This window comes from Triticum dicoccoides, chromosome 1B (genome assembly GCF_002162155.2).
Source record: "Triticum dicoccoides isolate Atlit2015 ecotype Zavitan chromosome 1B, WEW_v2.0, whole genome shotgun sequence".
Taxonomy (NCBI): domain Eukaryota; kingdom Viridiplantae; phylum Streptophyta; class Magnoliopsida; order Poales; family Poaceae; genus Triticum; species Triticum dicoccoides.
The window spans coordinates 681,290,165-681,303,886 of NC_041381.1; the positions used below are offsets into that span (position 1 = coordinate 681,290,165).

The following is a 13,722-nucleotide window of genomic DNA, read 5'->3' on the forward strand; positions in this document are numbered from 1 at the left end:
CCGCCAGGCGGCCGAGCCCTAGCGGAGCGCCATGGACTCGGCGGTGCTCCCGCGCACCTGCGCCGGCCTCGGCGGCGGCGCCCCAAAGGAGGAGGACGACGACGGAGGCGCCGGCGGCTACGTCAAGGGCGAGCACTGCCTCGGTACCCCACCCCAACGCCCCTACTCTCGCGCCTCACCTCCGGCCTTTCGCTGTTCGCCGACTCTAAGCGGTGAGCATGACAGCATCGATAATCGTCCAGTATCATCTGATGAAGAAACATTGCAAGCACGCAAGCGCAGGTAATTTCCTGCATGGAGTTGCTTACACGAGTTAATTGAAATTCTATTGGTGTGATATGTTTTTCTTTGAGTTTGTTACTGTTGATGAACAATATGCAAAGCTTTGTGTGTGCTCTAAAAAGACTGTTTTACTCTTAAAAGGCCTTTTATACCAGAAAGTATGATTGCTGACAAATGCCTGATTTTTTTTTCCATTATGTAATCTAAATCATGACATTTAGATATTTTTGTTTACCTTTATTTGAAGTTCCAGTGATTATGCTGGAAATGCCATGGGATATGTATGCACAAACATTTGTTTTTGCAGAACAGCATCACATTATTAGGCATTGTCTAAAATTTATTCTTTTGACATACTACATGGCATGTATTGTGATGTTGGTTTTTTACTTTCTTCATAGGCAAACATATAACTAATTTAGGACTGCAGGTTGCATTTTCCCTCGCCAAGAATTGAGTGCAAACATGCCACAGATATATGAAGTTATTTATGTTGCCTTGTCCGTTTTGATGTCTTGAGTGTTTCCTTTCATCTATTGCAGAACCAAAACTAAGGAGCTACCAGCGGTGGATCTTTCACCAAGTATATCACAACATCAAGAGACTTTGCAAGGCACGGATTCTGATGATGACACCATAGGATGTATGCTTAGGTGAGCTCATTCGGCTTTATAGACATCAAGGACTGATTATTGAATGCTCCCTAGGTGAGTATTATAAAGGTCCAGATGTGTCATTTTTCCTCAGTGGCCGTGAACCTGTAGTACATGCTCAACAGTCAGTTATGTATAGTTATCAGAAAGATGGGATGCATAACTTAGCAGAGCAAAGATGTTCAAACTAGTACATATGTTGCCCTAAGCACATCATGATTAGAAATTAGTGTGATCTAGTAACTAATTGGTAGTTACTCGCCAAGTCGCCATTAAGTCTAGCCTGCATTTTCAGGCGCATAAGGAAAAGGCTGGATGGGTTAAGCAGGAAGTATGACAACAACGATAATCATCCAATATCATCTGATGAAGAAACATTGCAAGCACGCAAGTTCAGGTAATTTCCTGTATGGAGTTGTTTACATGAGTTAATTCTATTGGCGTGATATGTTTTTCTTAGTTTGTTACTGTTAATGAAAGATATGCAAAGTTTTTGTCTGTGCTCTGGAAAGACTGTCTTACTATTAGAAGGCCTTTTATATGAGAAAGTATGATTGCTGACAAATGCCCGGAAATCGGCAGATATATTTTTGGTTAATTTCATTTTAAGTTGCCATTGATTAGATTAGGATACCCTCTATAATTTAGGAGTCTAGGTTGCATTTTCTTTGATCAGAATTGAGTGCAAACATGCCACAGATATATGAAGTTATTTATGCTGCCTTGTCTGTTTTGATGTCCTCAATATTTCCCTTCATCTATTGCAGAACCGAAACTAAAGAGCTGCCGTTGACGGATCTTTCACCGAGTATATCACAGCATCAAGAGACTTCGCAAGGCACAGATTCTGATGGCGAGACCATAGGATCAATGCTTAGGTGAGCTCATCCGGTTTTATACACATCAAGAACAAACCACTGAATGTTCAGCAGCTGATATTATAGAGGACCAGCTGCGTCATTCTTCCTCAACAATCAATTTTGTATAGTTATCAGTAAGATGGGCTGCATAACTTAGCAGGCCAAAGATGTCAAAACTAGTACATCAGTTGCCGTAAGCACATCATGAAAATATATTAGTGTGATCTCATAACTAATTGGTAGTTACTCGCCATTAAGTCTAGCCTGTATTTTCAGGCGCACAAGGAAAAGGCTGGATGGGGTAAGCAGGAAGTATGACAACAATGATAATCATCCAGTATCATCTGATGAAGAAACATTGCAAGCACGCAAGCGCAGGTAATTTCCTGCATGGAGTTGCTTACATGAGTTAATTCTATTGGCGTGATATGTTTTCTTTGAGTTTGTTACTGACACTGTTAATGAAAGATATGCAAAGCTTTTGTCTGTGCTCTGAAAAGACTGTCATACTATTGAAAGGCCTTTTATGTCAGAAAGTATGATTGCTAACAAATGCCCGGAGATTCTGCAGAGATATTTTTGGTTAATTTTATTTTAGGCTGCTATTGATTATGCTGGAAATGCCCTGAGATGTATGAGCAAACATTTGTTTCTGCAAAACAACATCACATTCTTTGGTCCTGTATGAGATTTATTCTTTTGATTACTTTCCATAGCATGTTTCTGATGTTCTTTTTTTAGTTTCGTCGTAGGCAAATGTGGAAATAATTTAGGACTCTAGGTTTCATTTTCCCTTGCTAAGAACTTTTAGCTTCGTCATAGACAAATGTGGAAATAATTTAGGACTATAGGCTGCATTTTCCCTTGCTAAGAACTGAGTGCAAACATGCCACAGATACATGCATTATTTGTGTTGCCTTGTCCGTTTTGATGTCCTGAGTGTTTACCTTCATCTATTGCAGAACCAAAACTAAGGAACTGTCATTGGAGAATCTTTCACCGATCACATCACAGCATCAAGAGACTTCACAAGGCACGCATTCTGACGATGAGACCATAGGACATGTGCTTAGGTGAGCTCATTTGGCTTTATATACATCAAGAACTGATTACTGAATGTTCATCAGGGGAGTATTCTAAAGGACCAGCTGTCTCATTCTTTCTTAGTGGCCGTGAACACGTGTTACATGCTCAACAATGGGTCATGTATAGTTATCAGTAAGATGGGATGCATAACTAGCAGGCCAAAGTTGTCAAAACTAGTACATACATGGTCGTAAGCACATTGTGAAAAGAAATCAGTGCATTTAATAATTAATTGGTACTGTAGTTACTTGCTATTAAGTCTAGCCTGCATTTTTTTCAGGCGCACAAGGAAAAGGCTGCTTGTGTTAAGCCATAAGAATGATAACGGCGATAATCATTCAATATCATCTGATGAAGAAACATTGCAATTACGTAAGCGCAGGTAATTTCCTGCATATAGTTGCTTTCATGAGTTAATTCTACTGGCGTGATATGTTTTTCTTTCAGTTTGTTCCTGTCAATGAAATATATGTAACGCTTTTGTGTGTGTGCTCTAAAAAAGAATTTTTTACCATTAAAAGGCTTCTATATTAGAAGTATGTTTTCTGACAAATGCACGGCAATTTTGCCAGTATGCAATCTAAACCGTTAAATGCAGATATTTTTGTTAACTTATTTGAAGTTGCCAGTGTTATGCTGGAAATGCCATAGAATGTATGAACAAACATTTGTTTCTGCAAAAACAACATCACATTATTTGGTCTTGCATGACATTTATTCTTTTGAGTACACTCCATAGCATGTATTGTGATGTTCGTCTTTTAGTTTTGTCACCGGCAAATGTGCAACTAATTTAGGACTCTAGGTTGCATTTTTCCCTTGATAAGAATTGAGTGCAAACATGCCACAGACATATGAAGTTATTTATGCTGCCTTGTCTGTTTTGATGTCCTGAATGTTTCCCTTCATCTATTGCAGAACCGAAACTAAAGAGCTGCCGTTGATGGATCTTTCACCGAGTATATCACAGCATCAAGAGACTTCGCAAGGCACAGATTCTGATGGCGAGACCATAGGATCAATACTTAGGTGAGCTCATTCGGTTTTATACACATCAAGAACTGAATGTTCATGATGCCAATTGTTAAAACTCATTGAATTATATGCTATGATTTTCTTCCCTCAACACATTTTACTAGGACTAACTACTTTTGTTTTTAAACAGTAGAGGAAAGAAGAAAAGGTTATCCACATCAGATGTTACAGAGAATAAACAAGAACACCTAGATTCTTTGAAGAACATTGGTCTGGGGGTTGAGACTATCGGTTCAAATATGATGTAAGCTCGTATAAGTTATTTACCTCACATGCTTGGAATAGCTTAGTGTTCATGTTTTCTCATATATTGTTTCCATATTATGCACTTATGCCTAGTGAAAGCTGAAAAGATGTAGACATCTTACTATAGCATGTGCAATAATGATTACTATAGTACTTGACGCTGCCTTGTCCGTTTTGATGTCCTGAGTGTTTCCTTTCATCTATTGCAGAACCAAAAATAAGGAGCTGCCATCTGTGGATCTTGCACCAAGTATATCACAGCATCAAGAGACTTCGCAGGGCACAGATTCTGATGATGCGACCATAGGATCTCTGCTTGGGTGAGCTCATTCAGCTTCATATACACCAAGAACTGATTACTGAATGTTCATGATGCCAATTGTTAGACTCAACGATTTATATGCTATGATTTTCTTCCCTCAACACATTTGAATGAGACAAATTACTTTTATTTTAAACAGTAGAGGAAAGAAGAAAAGGTTATCAACGTCAGATATTACAGAGAATAAACAAGAAGACCTAGATTCTTCGAAGAACATTGGTCTGGGCGTTGAGACTATCGGTTCAAATGCCATGTAAGCTCATATGAGTTATCTATCTCACATACTTGGAATAGCTTAATATTCAAGGGTGTATGTTTTCTCTTATATTGTTTCCATATTATGCACTTATGCCTAGTGAAAACTGAAAACAGGTAGACATCAATAACCAGTGAGAGTACCTTACTATGTCATGTTCAATAATGATTACTATAGTACTTGATGCTGCCTCCTGTTTTGACATACTGAGTGTTTCCCTTCATCTATTGCAGAACCAAAAATAAGGCGCTGCCGTCCGTGGATCTTGTACCGAGTATATCACTGCATCAAGAGACTTTGCAGGGCACAGATTCTGATGATGAGACGATAGGATCTCTGCTTAGGTAAGCTCATTCAGCTTCATATACATCAAGAACTGAATGTTCATGATGCCAATTGTTAAAACTCATTGATTTATATGCTATGATTTTCTTCCCTCAACACATTTTACTAGGACTAACTACTTTTGTTTTTAAACAGTAGAGGAAAGAAGAAACGGTTATCGACATCAGATGTTACAGAGAATAAACAAGAACACCTAGATTCTTCGAAGAACATTGGTCTGGGGGTTGAGACTATCGGTTCAAACATCATGTAAGCTCGTATAAGTTACTTACCTCACGTACTTGTAATAGCTTAATATTCTATGTTTTCTCATATATTGTTTCCATATTATGCACTTATGCCTAGTGAAAGCTGAAAAACATGTAGACATCTTAGTATAGCATGTGCAATAATGATTACTATAGTACTTGACGCTGCCTTGTCCATTTTGACATACAGAGTGTTTCCCTTCATATATTGCAGAACCAAAAATAAGGAGCTGCCATCCGTGGATCTTGCACCAAGTATATCTGAACATCAAGAGACTTCGCAGGGCACTGATTCTGATGATGTGACCATAGGATCTCTGCTTGGGTGAGCTCATGCATACACCAAGAACAGATTACTGAATGTTCATGATGCCAATTGTTAAACTCAATGGTTTATATGCTATGATTTTCTTCCCTCAACACATTTGAATGAGACTAATTACTTTTATTTTTAAAACAGTAGAGGAAAGAAGAAAAGGTTATCAATGTCAGATATTACAGAGAATAAACAAGAAGATCTAGATTCTTTGAAGAACATTGGTCCCGGCGTTGGGACTATTGGTTCAAATGCCATGTAAGCTCATATGAGTTATTTACCTCGCATACTTGGAATAGCTTAATGTTCAAGGGTGTATGTTTTCTCTTATATCGTTTCCATATTATGCACTTATGCCTAGTGAAAACTGAGAACAGGTAGACATCAATAACCAGTGAGAGTACCTTACTATATCATGTCCAATAATGATTACAATAGTACTTGATGCTGCCTCGTGTTTCTATACACTGAGTGTTTCCCTTCATCTATTGCAGAACCAAAAATAAGGAGCTGCTGTCCGTGGATCTTGTACCAAGTATATCACAGCATCAAGAGACTTCGCAGGGCACAGATTCTGATGATGAGACCATAGGATCTCTGCTTAGGTAAGCTCCTTCAGCTTCATATATACATAAAGAACTCATTATTAAATGTTCATGATGCCAATTGTTAATACTCATTGATTTATATGCTATGTTTTTCTTCCCTCAACACATTTGAATGGGACTAATTACTTTTATTTTTAAACAGTAGAGGAAAGAAGAAAAGGTTATCAACGTCAGATATTACAGAGAATAAACAAGAAGACCTAGATTCTTCGAAGAACACTGGTCTGGGCGTTGAAACTATTGGTTCAAATATCATGTAAGCCTGTATAAGTAATTTACCTCACATACTTGGAATAGATACGTTGTTTCCTGTATTATGCACTTTATGCTTAGTGAAAGCTGAAAACAGGCAGACATGAATAACCATCTAGAGTACCTTACTATAGTATGTGTAGTAATGATTACTATAGTACTTGATGCTGCCTTGTCTGTTTTGATGTATTGAGTTTTTCCCTTCATCTATTGCAGACCCAAAAATAAGGAGCTGGCCTCGGTGGATCTTCCACCGGGTATATCACAGCATCAAGAGGCTTCACAGGGCACAGATTCTGATGATGAAACCATAGGATCTCTGCTTAGGTGAGCTCATTCAGCTTTACACATTAAGAACTGAGTATTGGATGTTCATGGTGCTAATTATTAAACATCATCAGTTTATATGCTATGAGTTTCTTCCTTTGCACACATTTGACTGGACCAGTTCCTTCTATTTTTAAACAGCATAGGAAAGAAAAGAAGGTTATCTACATCAGATGTTACAGAGAACAGACAAGAACACCAAGATTCTTCGAAGAACATTGTTCCGGACATGGATACTATCGGTTCAAATGTCATGTAAGCTCATTTAAGTTATTTACCTGACATACTTGGTATAGCTTAATATTGTTTTGAGGTAGAATAGCTTGATATCTGAGGGCGTCTATGCTGTTTCTGATACACGCACTTTTGCCTAGTGAAAGCTGAAACAGGCAGGCGTCAATAACCATCGATAGTACATTAATTACTATAATATGTGAAATTATGATTTTGTTCTGAATGATTATGAAATGAACTTCACTTTTCAGGGACGCCCCTCTCCATCCGGAGCTGAACTCATCTAATGATAACGTTGGTGATGCTGAACTTCTGGATGACTTGAGTGAGCCTGAGCTGGATGGTCGTGAAGATACCGAGAAAAAAATCATCGATGACAGAGACATGCCTGAATCTGGGGACATGACAGGCTCTAATGCCGGTCAGAAGGCTGGTTTGAAAAGAAGACAGAGAATGGTAATTGACGACGATGACGACGAGTAGTTTACTTGAAATTATTTAGTGAAAAGTCGGACACTGCAGCTGTTTGGAGTAGATGTTCTGCTACTGCTATGGTGAGGAGACATGCTTCTGAGTTTGGGGCTGGAAATTGGCAGTAAGCAGATGCAACCTGAGGTTGCCAGGCTCTTGTTTTTGTACATGATTTATTTTCCAAGTTGGCCCTGGTGTCTCTCCGGCCAGTGCTGCCATATTTCCAAATGTACTAGCCAATCGCATTATGGCTCTATGGGAACACAGTGCTCTCTTTGTTTAACTTGCATGATTCATTCTCTACGATAATGAAGAGTGCATCTTGATGTCGATGTGATTCATCTCGAGAGCTACACCAAGAACAATGTTGTCTTCAAAGGCAGGTCTACTAGATTCCTTCTTTGGCGTAGCAACTGAAGCACCATTTCCTTGTCCTTCGGATCCCTGAGCCTTCCCTTCATCAGCCTTGGAAGTAGTAGACGCAACGGGATCTGCCCATGGAGTTGTGGGAGATGGTATTGTTGTTTTCACATGATCCTTCTTCAACCCAGCATCGTCAACATGAACCAATTTTTTCTCCTCCTGCTTCTCCGAGTTGTTTAAACTAGAACCATCTGCTGGCTGTACGCGCTCTAGTTATTATATTATAAAAATATGGAAATTGGGAAATCGAATCAACAGACGGTCCCATGGTCTAGTGGTTAGGACATTGGACTCTGAATCCAGTAACCCGAGTTCAAGTCTCGGTGGGACCTCTTTTTTGTATCCAATTTTTCTATGCTCGAACAAATTGGCCTTTATTAGAAAATGTGGGACCTGTTATTTTTTTGTATCATTTTTATGTGCTTGAACAAATTGTGAATTTTTTTTGCGGTTGAACAAATTGTGATTTTGTTTTGAATAATGATGGAATGAACAAATTGTTTTTGTTTTGTTTTGAATGTCAGTCATAACACTGGTTTGAAAAGAAGTCACAGAATGGTAATTGACGACGACGACGACGAGTAGTTTACTTGGAATTGGCGAGTGAAAAGTCGGATACTGCAGCTGTTTGGAGTAGGCGGTCTGCTACTGCTATGGTGACTTGGTCGCAGGAAATTGGCAGTAAGCAGATGCATATTGAGGTGGACGGGGTCCCACCTGTCGGCCACACATCTTTTTTCCCCTTCTCCTTTCTGTCCCGGCGCTTTTTTGTATCCAATTTTTCTATGCTCGAACAAATTGGCCTTTATTAGAAAATGTGGGACCTGTTATTTTTTTGTATCATTTTTATGTGCTTGAACAAATTGTGAATTTTTTTTGCGGTTGAACAAATTGTGATTTTGTTTTGAATAATGATGGAATGAACAAATTGTTTTTGTTTTGTTTTGAATGTCAGTCATAACACTGGTTTGAAAAGAAGTCACAGAATGGTAATTGACGACGACGACGACGAGTAGTTTACTTGGAATTGGCGAGTGAAAAGTCGGATACTGCAGCTGTTTGGAGTAGGCGGTCTGCTACTGCTATGGTGACTTGGGAGCAGGAAATTGGCAGTAAGCAGATGCATATTGAGGTGGACGGGGTCCCACCTGTCGGCCACACATCTTTTTTCCCCTTCTCCTTTCTGTCCCGGCGCTTTTTTGTATCCAATTTTTCTATGCTCGAACAAATTGGCCTTTATTAGAAAATGTGGGACCTGTTATTTTTTTGTATCATTTTTATGTGCTTGAACAAATTGTGAATTTTTTTTGCGGTTGAACAAATTGTGATTTTGTTTTGAATAATGATGGAATGAACAAATTGTTTTTGTTTTGTTTTGAATGTCAGTCATAACACTGATTTGAAAAGAAGTCACAGAATGGTAATTGACGACGACGACGACGAGTAGTTTACTTGGAATTGGCGAGTGAAAAGTCGGATACTGCAGCTGTTTGGAGTAGGCGGTCTGCTACTGCTATGGTGACTTGGGAGCAGGAAATTGGCAGTAAGCAGATGCATATTGAGGTGGACGGGGTCCCACCTGTCGGCCACACATCTTTTTTCCCCTTCTCCTTTCTGTCCCGGCGCTTTTTTGTATCCAATTTTTCTATGCTCGAACAAATTGGCCTTTATTAGAAAATGTGGGACCTGTTATTTTTTTGTATCATTTTTATGTGCTTGAACAAATTGTGAATTTTTTTTGCGGTTGAACAAATTGTGATTTTGTTTTGAATAATGATGGAATGAACAAATTGTTTTTGTTTTGTTTTGAATGTCAGTCATAACACTGGTTTGAAAAGAAGTCACAGAATGGTAATTGACGACGACGACGACGAGTAGTTTACTTGGAATTGGCGAGTGAAAAGTCGGATACTGCAGCTGTTTGGAGTAGGCGGTCTGCTACTGCTATGGTGACTTGGGAGCAGGAAATTGGCAGTAAGCAGATGCATATTGAGGTGGACGGGGTCCCACCTGTCGGCCACACATCTTTTTTCCCCTTCTCCTTTCTGTCCCGGCGCGAGAAGTAGAAGCAAGCGGCGTGAGTAGGCAACAAACGGACGCGGGAGCAGGCGGATCGACTCAAAAGGGAGCCGCTGCGTTGACCAACTGCTGCTAGCTGGCGGTGTCGGTGCGATTCGACGGGAGACGGACTGGAGAGCGGCGGCGTTGACCCGGCCGGGGCAGATCGATTCATCGGCGTACAGACGTGCTCGGAGTGACTCTGGCCGGCAATGGCGACGCCGGCCTCTACCTCGGCCCAGGCTGGACGGGCCGCGGCGACGGTGTCCTCTGCCTCGGCCCGGGGCAGGACGAGCGGCGGCCTCAGACTTGACCGTGGCCGACGACGGATCTGTCTCGCTGGAGTGGGCCGGTGGTGAGGGAGAGAAAATTGTGGGGAGGAAGGAGATAAGAGGTGTGGCTTACAGGTGGGCCCCCATGCACCTCAGCAAGCCAAACACCGACTAAGACTAGTCTTTGCCACATCAGCCCATACAGACGGGTCCCATCTGTCAGTTTTGTCGTTAGTCACGATCAAGTCTGATTTAGTGCATATTATTATTCACTTGTCACAGAAGTGATGGTCTTTCGTGATTTTTGACAAAAACCGTAGTTTTGCAGCATCCTAGTCACAAATGTGATGGCTTTGAGCAATTTACTCCCATATTTTCAAATGTACTCCCTCCGTAAAGAAATATAAACGCTCTTATATTTCTTTACGGAGGGAGTACCAGCCAATTAATCATCGCATTATGTCTGTCTGAGAAGTGGGAACACAATGCTCTCTTATTTAACTTGCATGATTCATTCTCCATGATAATGAAGAGTGCCTCTTGATGTTCGATCGATGCGATTTTTGCAATTGGAGACATGTAACACTAAATTACTCAGAGGTAATGAATGTCATTCAGAATAACAAACTGAAAACTCTGCAACACTTGATTCAAAAGAATTCACACCAGTAACCGGCGAGAGTACCATGCTGTAGTACGTGCAATGATTATCCAACTGTAAACTGAACTTCTCACTTTTCAGGGACGCCCCTCTCCATCCGAATTTGAAATAACTGACGCGCTCTAGTTATTATATTAGAAAATGGAAAATTGGGAAATCAAACCAACAAATGGTCCCATGGTCTAGTGGTTAGGACATTGGACTCTGAATCCAGTAACCCGAGTTCAAGTCTCGGTGGGACCTCTTTTTTTCCGTCCTGAAAAAATATGACATTCCCCTCTTCTTTTCATGAAAAATGTTACTGTTTGATCATATCTTTATCGGAATGTATTATTTCTACTTTCTTATTTGGTTCGTCGCTATTGTTTTGAATCTTATCAATAGTGTTTGTTCTATTTTGGTCTGCAATTTTCCATATGACAATACAATCATTCCATATTTCTTATTCACTAGAGTAATTTTATCCGAATCAACATCGTCGTGTCTCCCGTATTTTTCAAACGCCATGCGGTGTCGCTATTCCACATCTCGTTTTGTCCCAGATACGTGAATGATGTACCAAACTTCTTTTGGTCTTCTCATTGAAAATAGTTTCAGTGCTCGCTAACATAAAAGATAGTTGGATCACGACATACAATGATATGCGGTCCAGTTTGCTCGACATGATATCTGCTCAGTTTCGTACTTTGCCTACGTGTTTGATACCACGCTTATCAAGGCAGGTGTCAACCAAAGCGAACCAACCTATGATTGGATGGTTAGAGGGACAGTGCTACCCCCAGCCCGACAGGGTTCAAGTCCTGGTGCTCGCATTATTTCTGGATTTATTTCAGTATTTTCGGCGATGCATCTTCAGTGGAAGGAGACGTTCCCTTTGACGACGAGGCGCCTACGGTGACTTTGTAAATCCCAAGATGATATGCCGGCTCAGTCTCTCGAAGATGCTCATAGGGGTAGGATGTGCGTGCGTGCGTTCATAGTTCTGCAGGGCAGTTTCGATAGACCAAAGGCTCTTGGAGTTTGATATGGCTCATGGGAATTGTATCTGTTGTTTGGTTTGAACTTTCAAAAATGCGATAAGGGAAGTGCACCGGACGAGTGACAACTGTTTGTATTAGATAGCTAATGTTCTCTAATAGAACTATCACTAGTGCAGGAAGAAACATCCCATACAGTTGAAACCATTGATCTCATCGGCCTGTGTTTTGACCTAGTTTCTTGAATCGCATCAGACCTTGTTTAATTCATTTTGCTTGTGACGTAACCAGTTGCCACTTGGCGTCTTGGCCTAGGCATGGCCTGTTGTGGGACATGCTTGTTCTGAGTCTCAGTGCTCCATTTTCCCCTACAAAAATGTTGGCAAACAGACATATCAACTTGGACGTTATTAAGGAGCAAGCGATTGCTCCCTACCCATATCCAGCGTCGGTCTAAAATTAGACAATCGCTTCGCCCCCCATTGTCTCCTTTCCTTGCAAATGAGAAGCTTGACATGTCTCCTCTCGTTGATCTGAAGAAAGAGACTTTGAGTATCTCCAGGATGATCCATGATTTAAAATTTTGAAAATTAGTCGGCTTGCCAATGGGGTCGCTCATGAGATTGCTAAGTTCACCCTTGGTACTAGATCTGATGGCCTTGTTAATAATTTTCCGCCCTGGTAGTGAATGATTTTTTAGCAAACTGTAATGAATGATTGTCATAACCTTTATAATTAATTAACATATGTTTTTTTAATAAAAGGCAACCAACACCCTACCTTTCCCTATTTCACGCCAAAACCTCTATGCAGGGCCAGTCTTGAGATTTCGAGGACTCGAGGTGAAACTAAAACCTCAGGGCCCTTAATATAAACATCAAATTAATGATCTGCATAATTTATATTAATGTCCCAATAAATAGTTAAAAGTTCATCCAAAAGATATATTTGCACCAAGTAGAGAACACCTAGCCTCAATATATGGACTGAGGGTAGTAATGGCTAAATTGTGATTGGTGTGCAAAATAGAGCAATAATAGATTCTTCTACGCTGAGACATATATTTAACAGTTCATTTGCTTGCAGTTAGAGCAACATGAGGTCAATATTAGGCATATGTTCACAATAACTTTAGGTGTTTATAGATAGTTTGGGAATTTCAGCAAGGTTTCTATAATTTGACCTTATTATATAGAGACATTTGTCTAACGGGCAATGAACATGACAAACCAACAATATAGACCAGGTTTTGTAATTGCAATTGAGGCTCTTGGAGAAATATCCTCGTACCTAGACATTTTTAGGTTGAAATTTTACCAGTTGAAGGTGTGAAGCTTGACCTGCAGACATGAACCCATCAACAAAACAATAGATTACAACTAATTAACCAAGAAAAACTGATACTTATATCATACCCTACATGACATGATTTCCCAAGTTGTAGACATTGGGGCGTCTATTTGGAGAGCTAGTGGATGACTAAATAGCTAGCGGACATCATACCTAATCAACTCTAGTCCTAGAAGATGGCTTGACATGCGTATGGGGCATCTCCGACAGCGCATAAGTAAGCATCAAGACAACAATGTATGGGACAATCTCTTCTTGGTTGGCGTGGGTTTTGATCGCCTTTCGCTTCCCGACCTGCATTGCGCTGGTTTGGGCCTCCCTTGGTCTTGGGGGCCCGGGGCCGCCACCTCTCTTGCCCCCTCCAAGACCGGGCCTGCCTCCATCCCCCCTTGTAACAACCCAGGAAAAACCTAGGGTACAAAAGGCACGCGCCAGGGATA

The 13,722-nt window shown here is 40.5% G+C and overlaps 1 protein-coding gene and 2 non-coding genes across 3 annotated transcripts in view; all 3 read left to right on the forward strand.

Moving 5' to 3' along the window:
* The window catches only part of LOC119350917, a 16,283-nt gene extending 8,459 nt beyond the window's left edge, over window positions 1-7,824 (forward strand). Inside the window, exons 9-28 of the mRNA XM_037618523.1 lie at window positions 23-282; window positions 825-935; window positions 1,231-1,332; window positions 1,703-1,813; window positions 2,072-2,173; window positions 2,758-2,868; window positions 3,162-3,263; window positions 3,800-3,910; window positions 4,047-4,160; window positions 4,372-4,482; window positions 4,624-4,737; window positions 4,974-5,084; window positions 5,221-5,334; window positions 5,548-5,658; window positions 5,794-5,907; window positions 6,144-6,254; window positions 6,400-6,513; window positions 6,726-6,836; window positions 6,978-7,091; window positions 7,322-7,824. Coding sequence (XP_037474420.1) covers window positions 23-282; window positions 825-935; window positions 1,231-1,332; window positions 1,703-1,813; window positions 2,072-2,173; window positions 2,758-2,868; window positions 3,162-3,263; window positions 3,800-3,910; window positions 4,047-4,160; window positions 4,372-4,482; window positions 4,624-4,737; window positions 4,974-5,084; window positions 5,221-5,334; window positions 5,548-5,658; window positions 5,794-5,907; window positions 6,144-6,254; window positions 6,400-6,513; window positions 6,726-6,836; window positions 6,978-7,091; window positions 7,322-7,553 — 2,481 coding nt within the window. The 3' untranslated portion in view covers window positions 7,554-7,824. The remainder of the gene's footprint in view (window positions 1-22; window positions 283-824; window positions 936-1,230; window positions 1,333-1,702; window positions 1,814-2,071; window positions 2,174-2,757; window positions 2,869-3,161; window positions 3,264-3,799; window positions 3,911-4,046; window positions 4,161-4,371; window positions 4,483-4,623; window positions 4,738-4,973; window positions 5,085-5,220; window positions 5,335-5,547; window positions 5,659-5,793; window positions 5,908-6,143; window positions 6,255-6,399; window positions 6,514-6,725; window positions 6,837-6,977; window positions 7,092-7,321) is intronic.
* A 400-nt stretch (window positions 7,825-8,224) lies between these two features.
* Window positions 8,225-8,296, forward strand: TRNAQ-CUG. The gene has a single exon. It is a non-coding gene; the product is annotated as a tRNA-Gln (tRNA).
* A 2,830-nt stretch (window positions 8,297-11,126) lies between these two features.
* Window positions 11,127-11,198, forward strand: TRNAQ-CUG. Its single transcript has one exon. It is a non-coding gene; the product is annotated as a tRNA-Gln (tRNA).
* The last annotated feature ends 2,524 nt before the right edge of the window (window positions 11,199-13,722 follow it).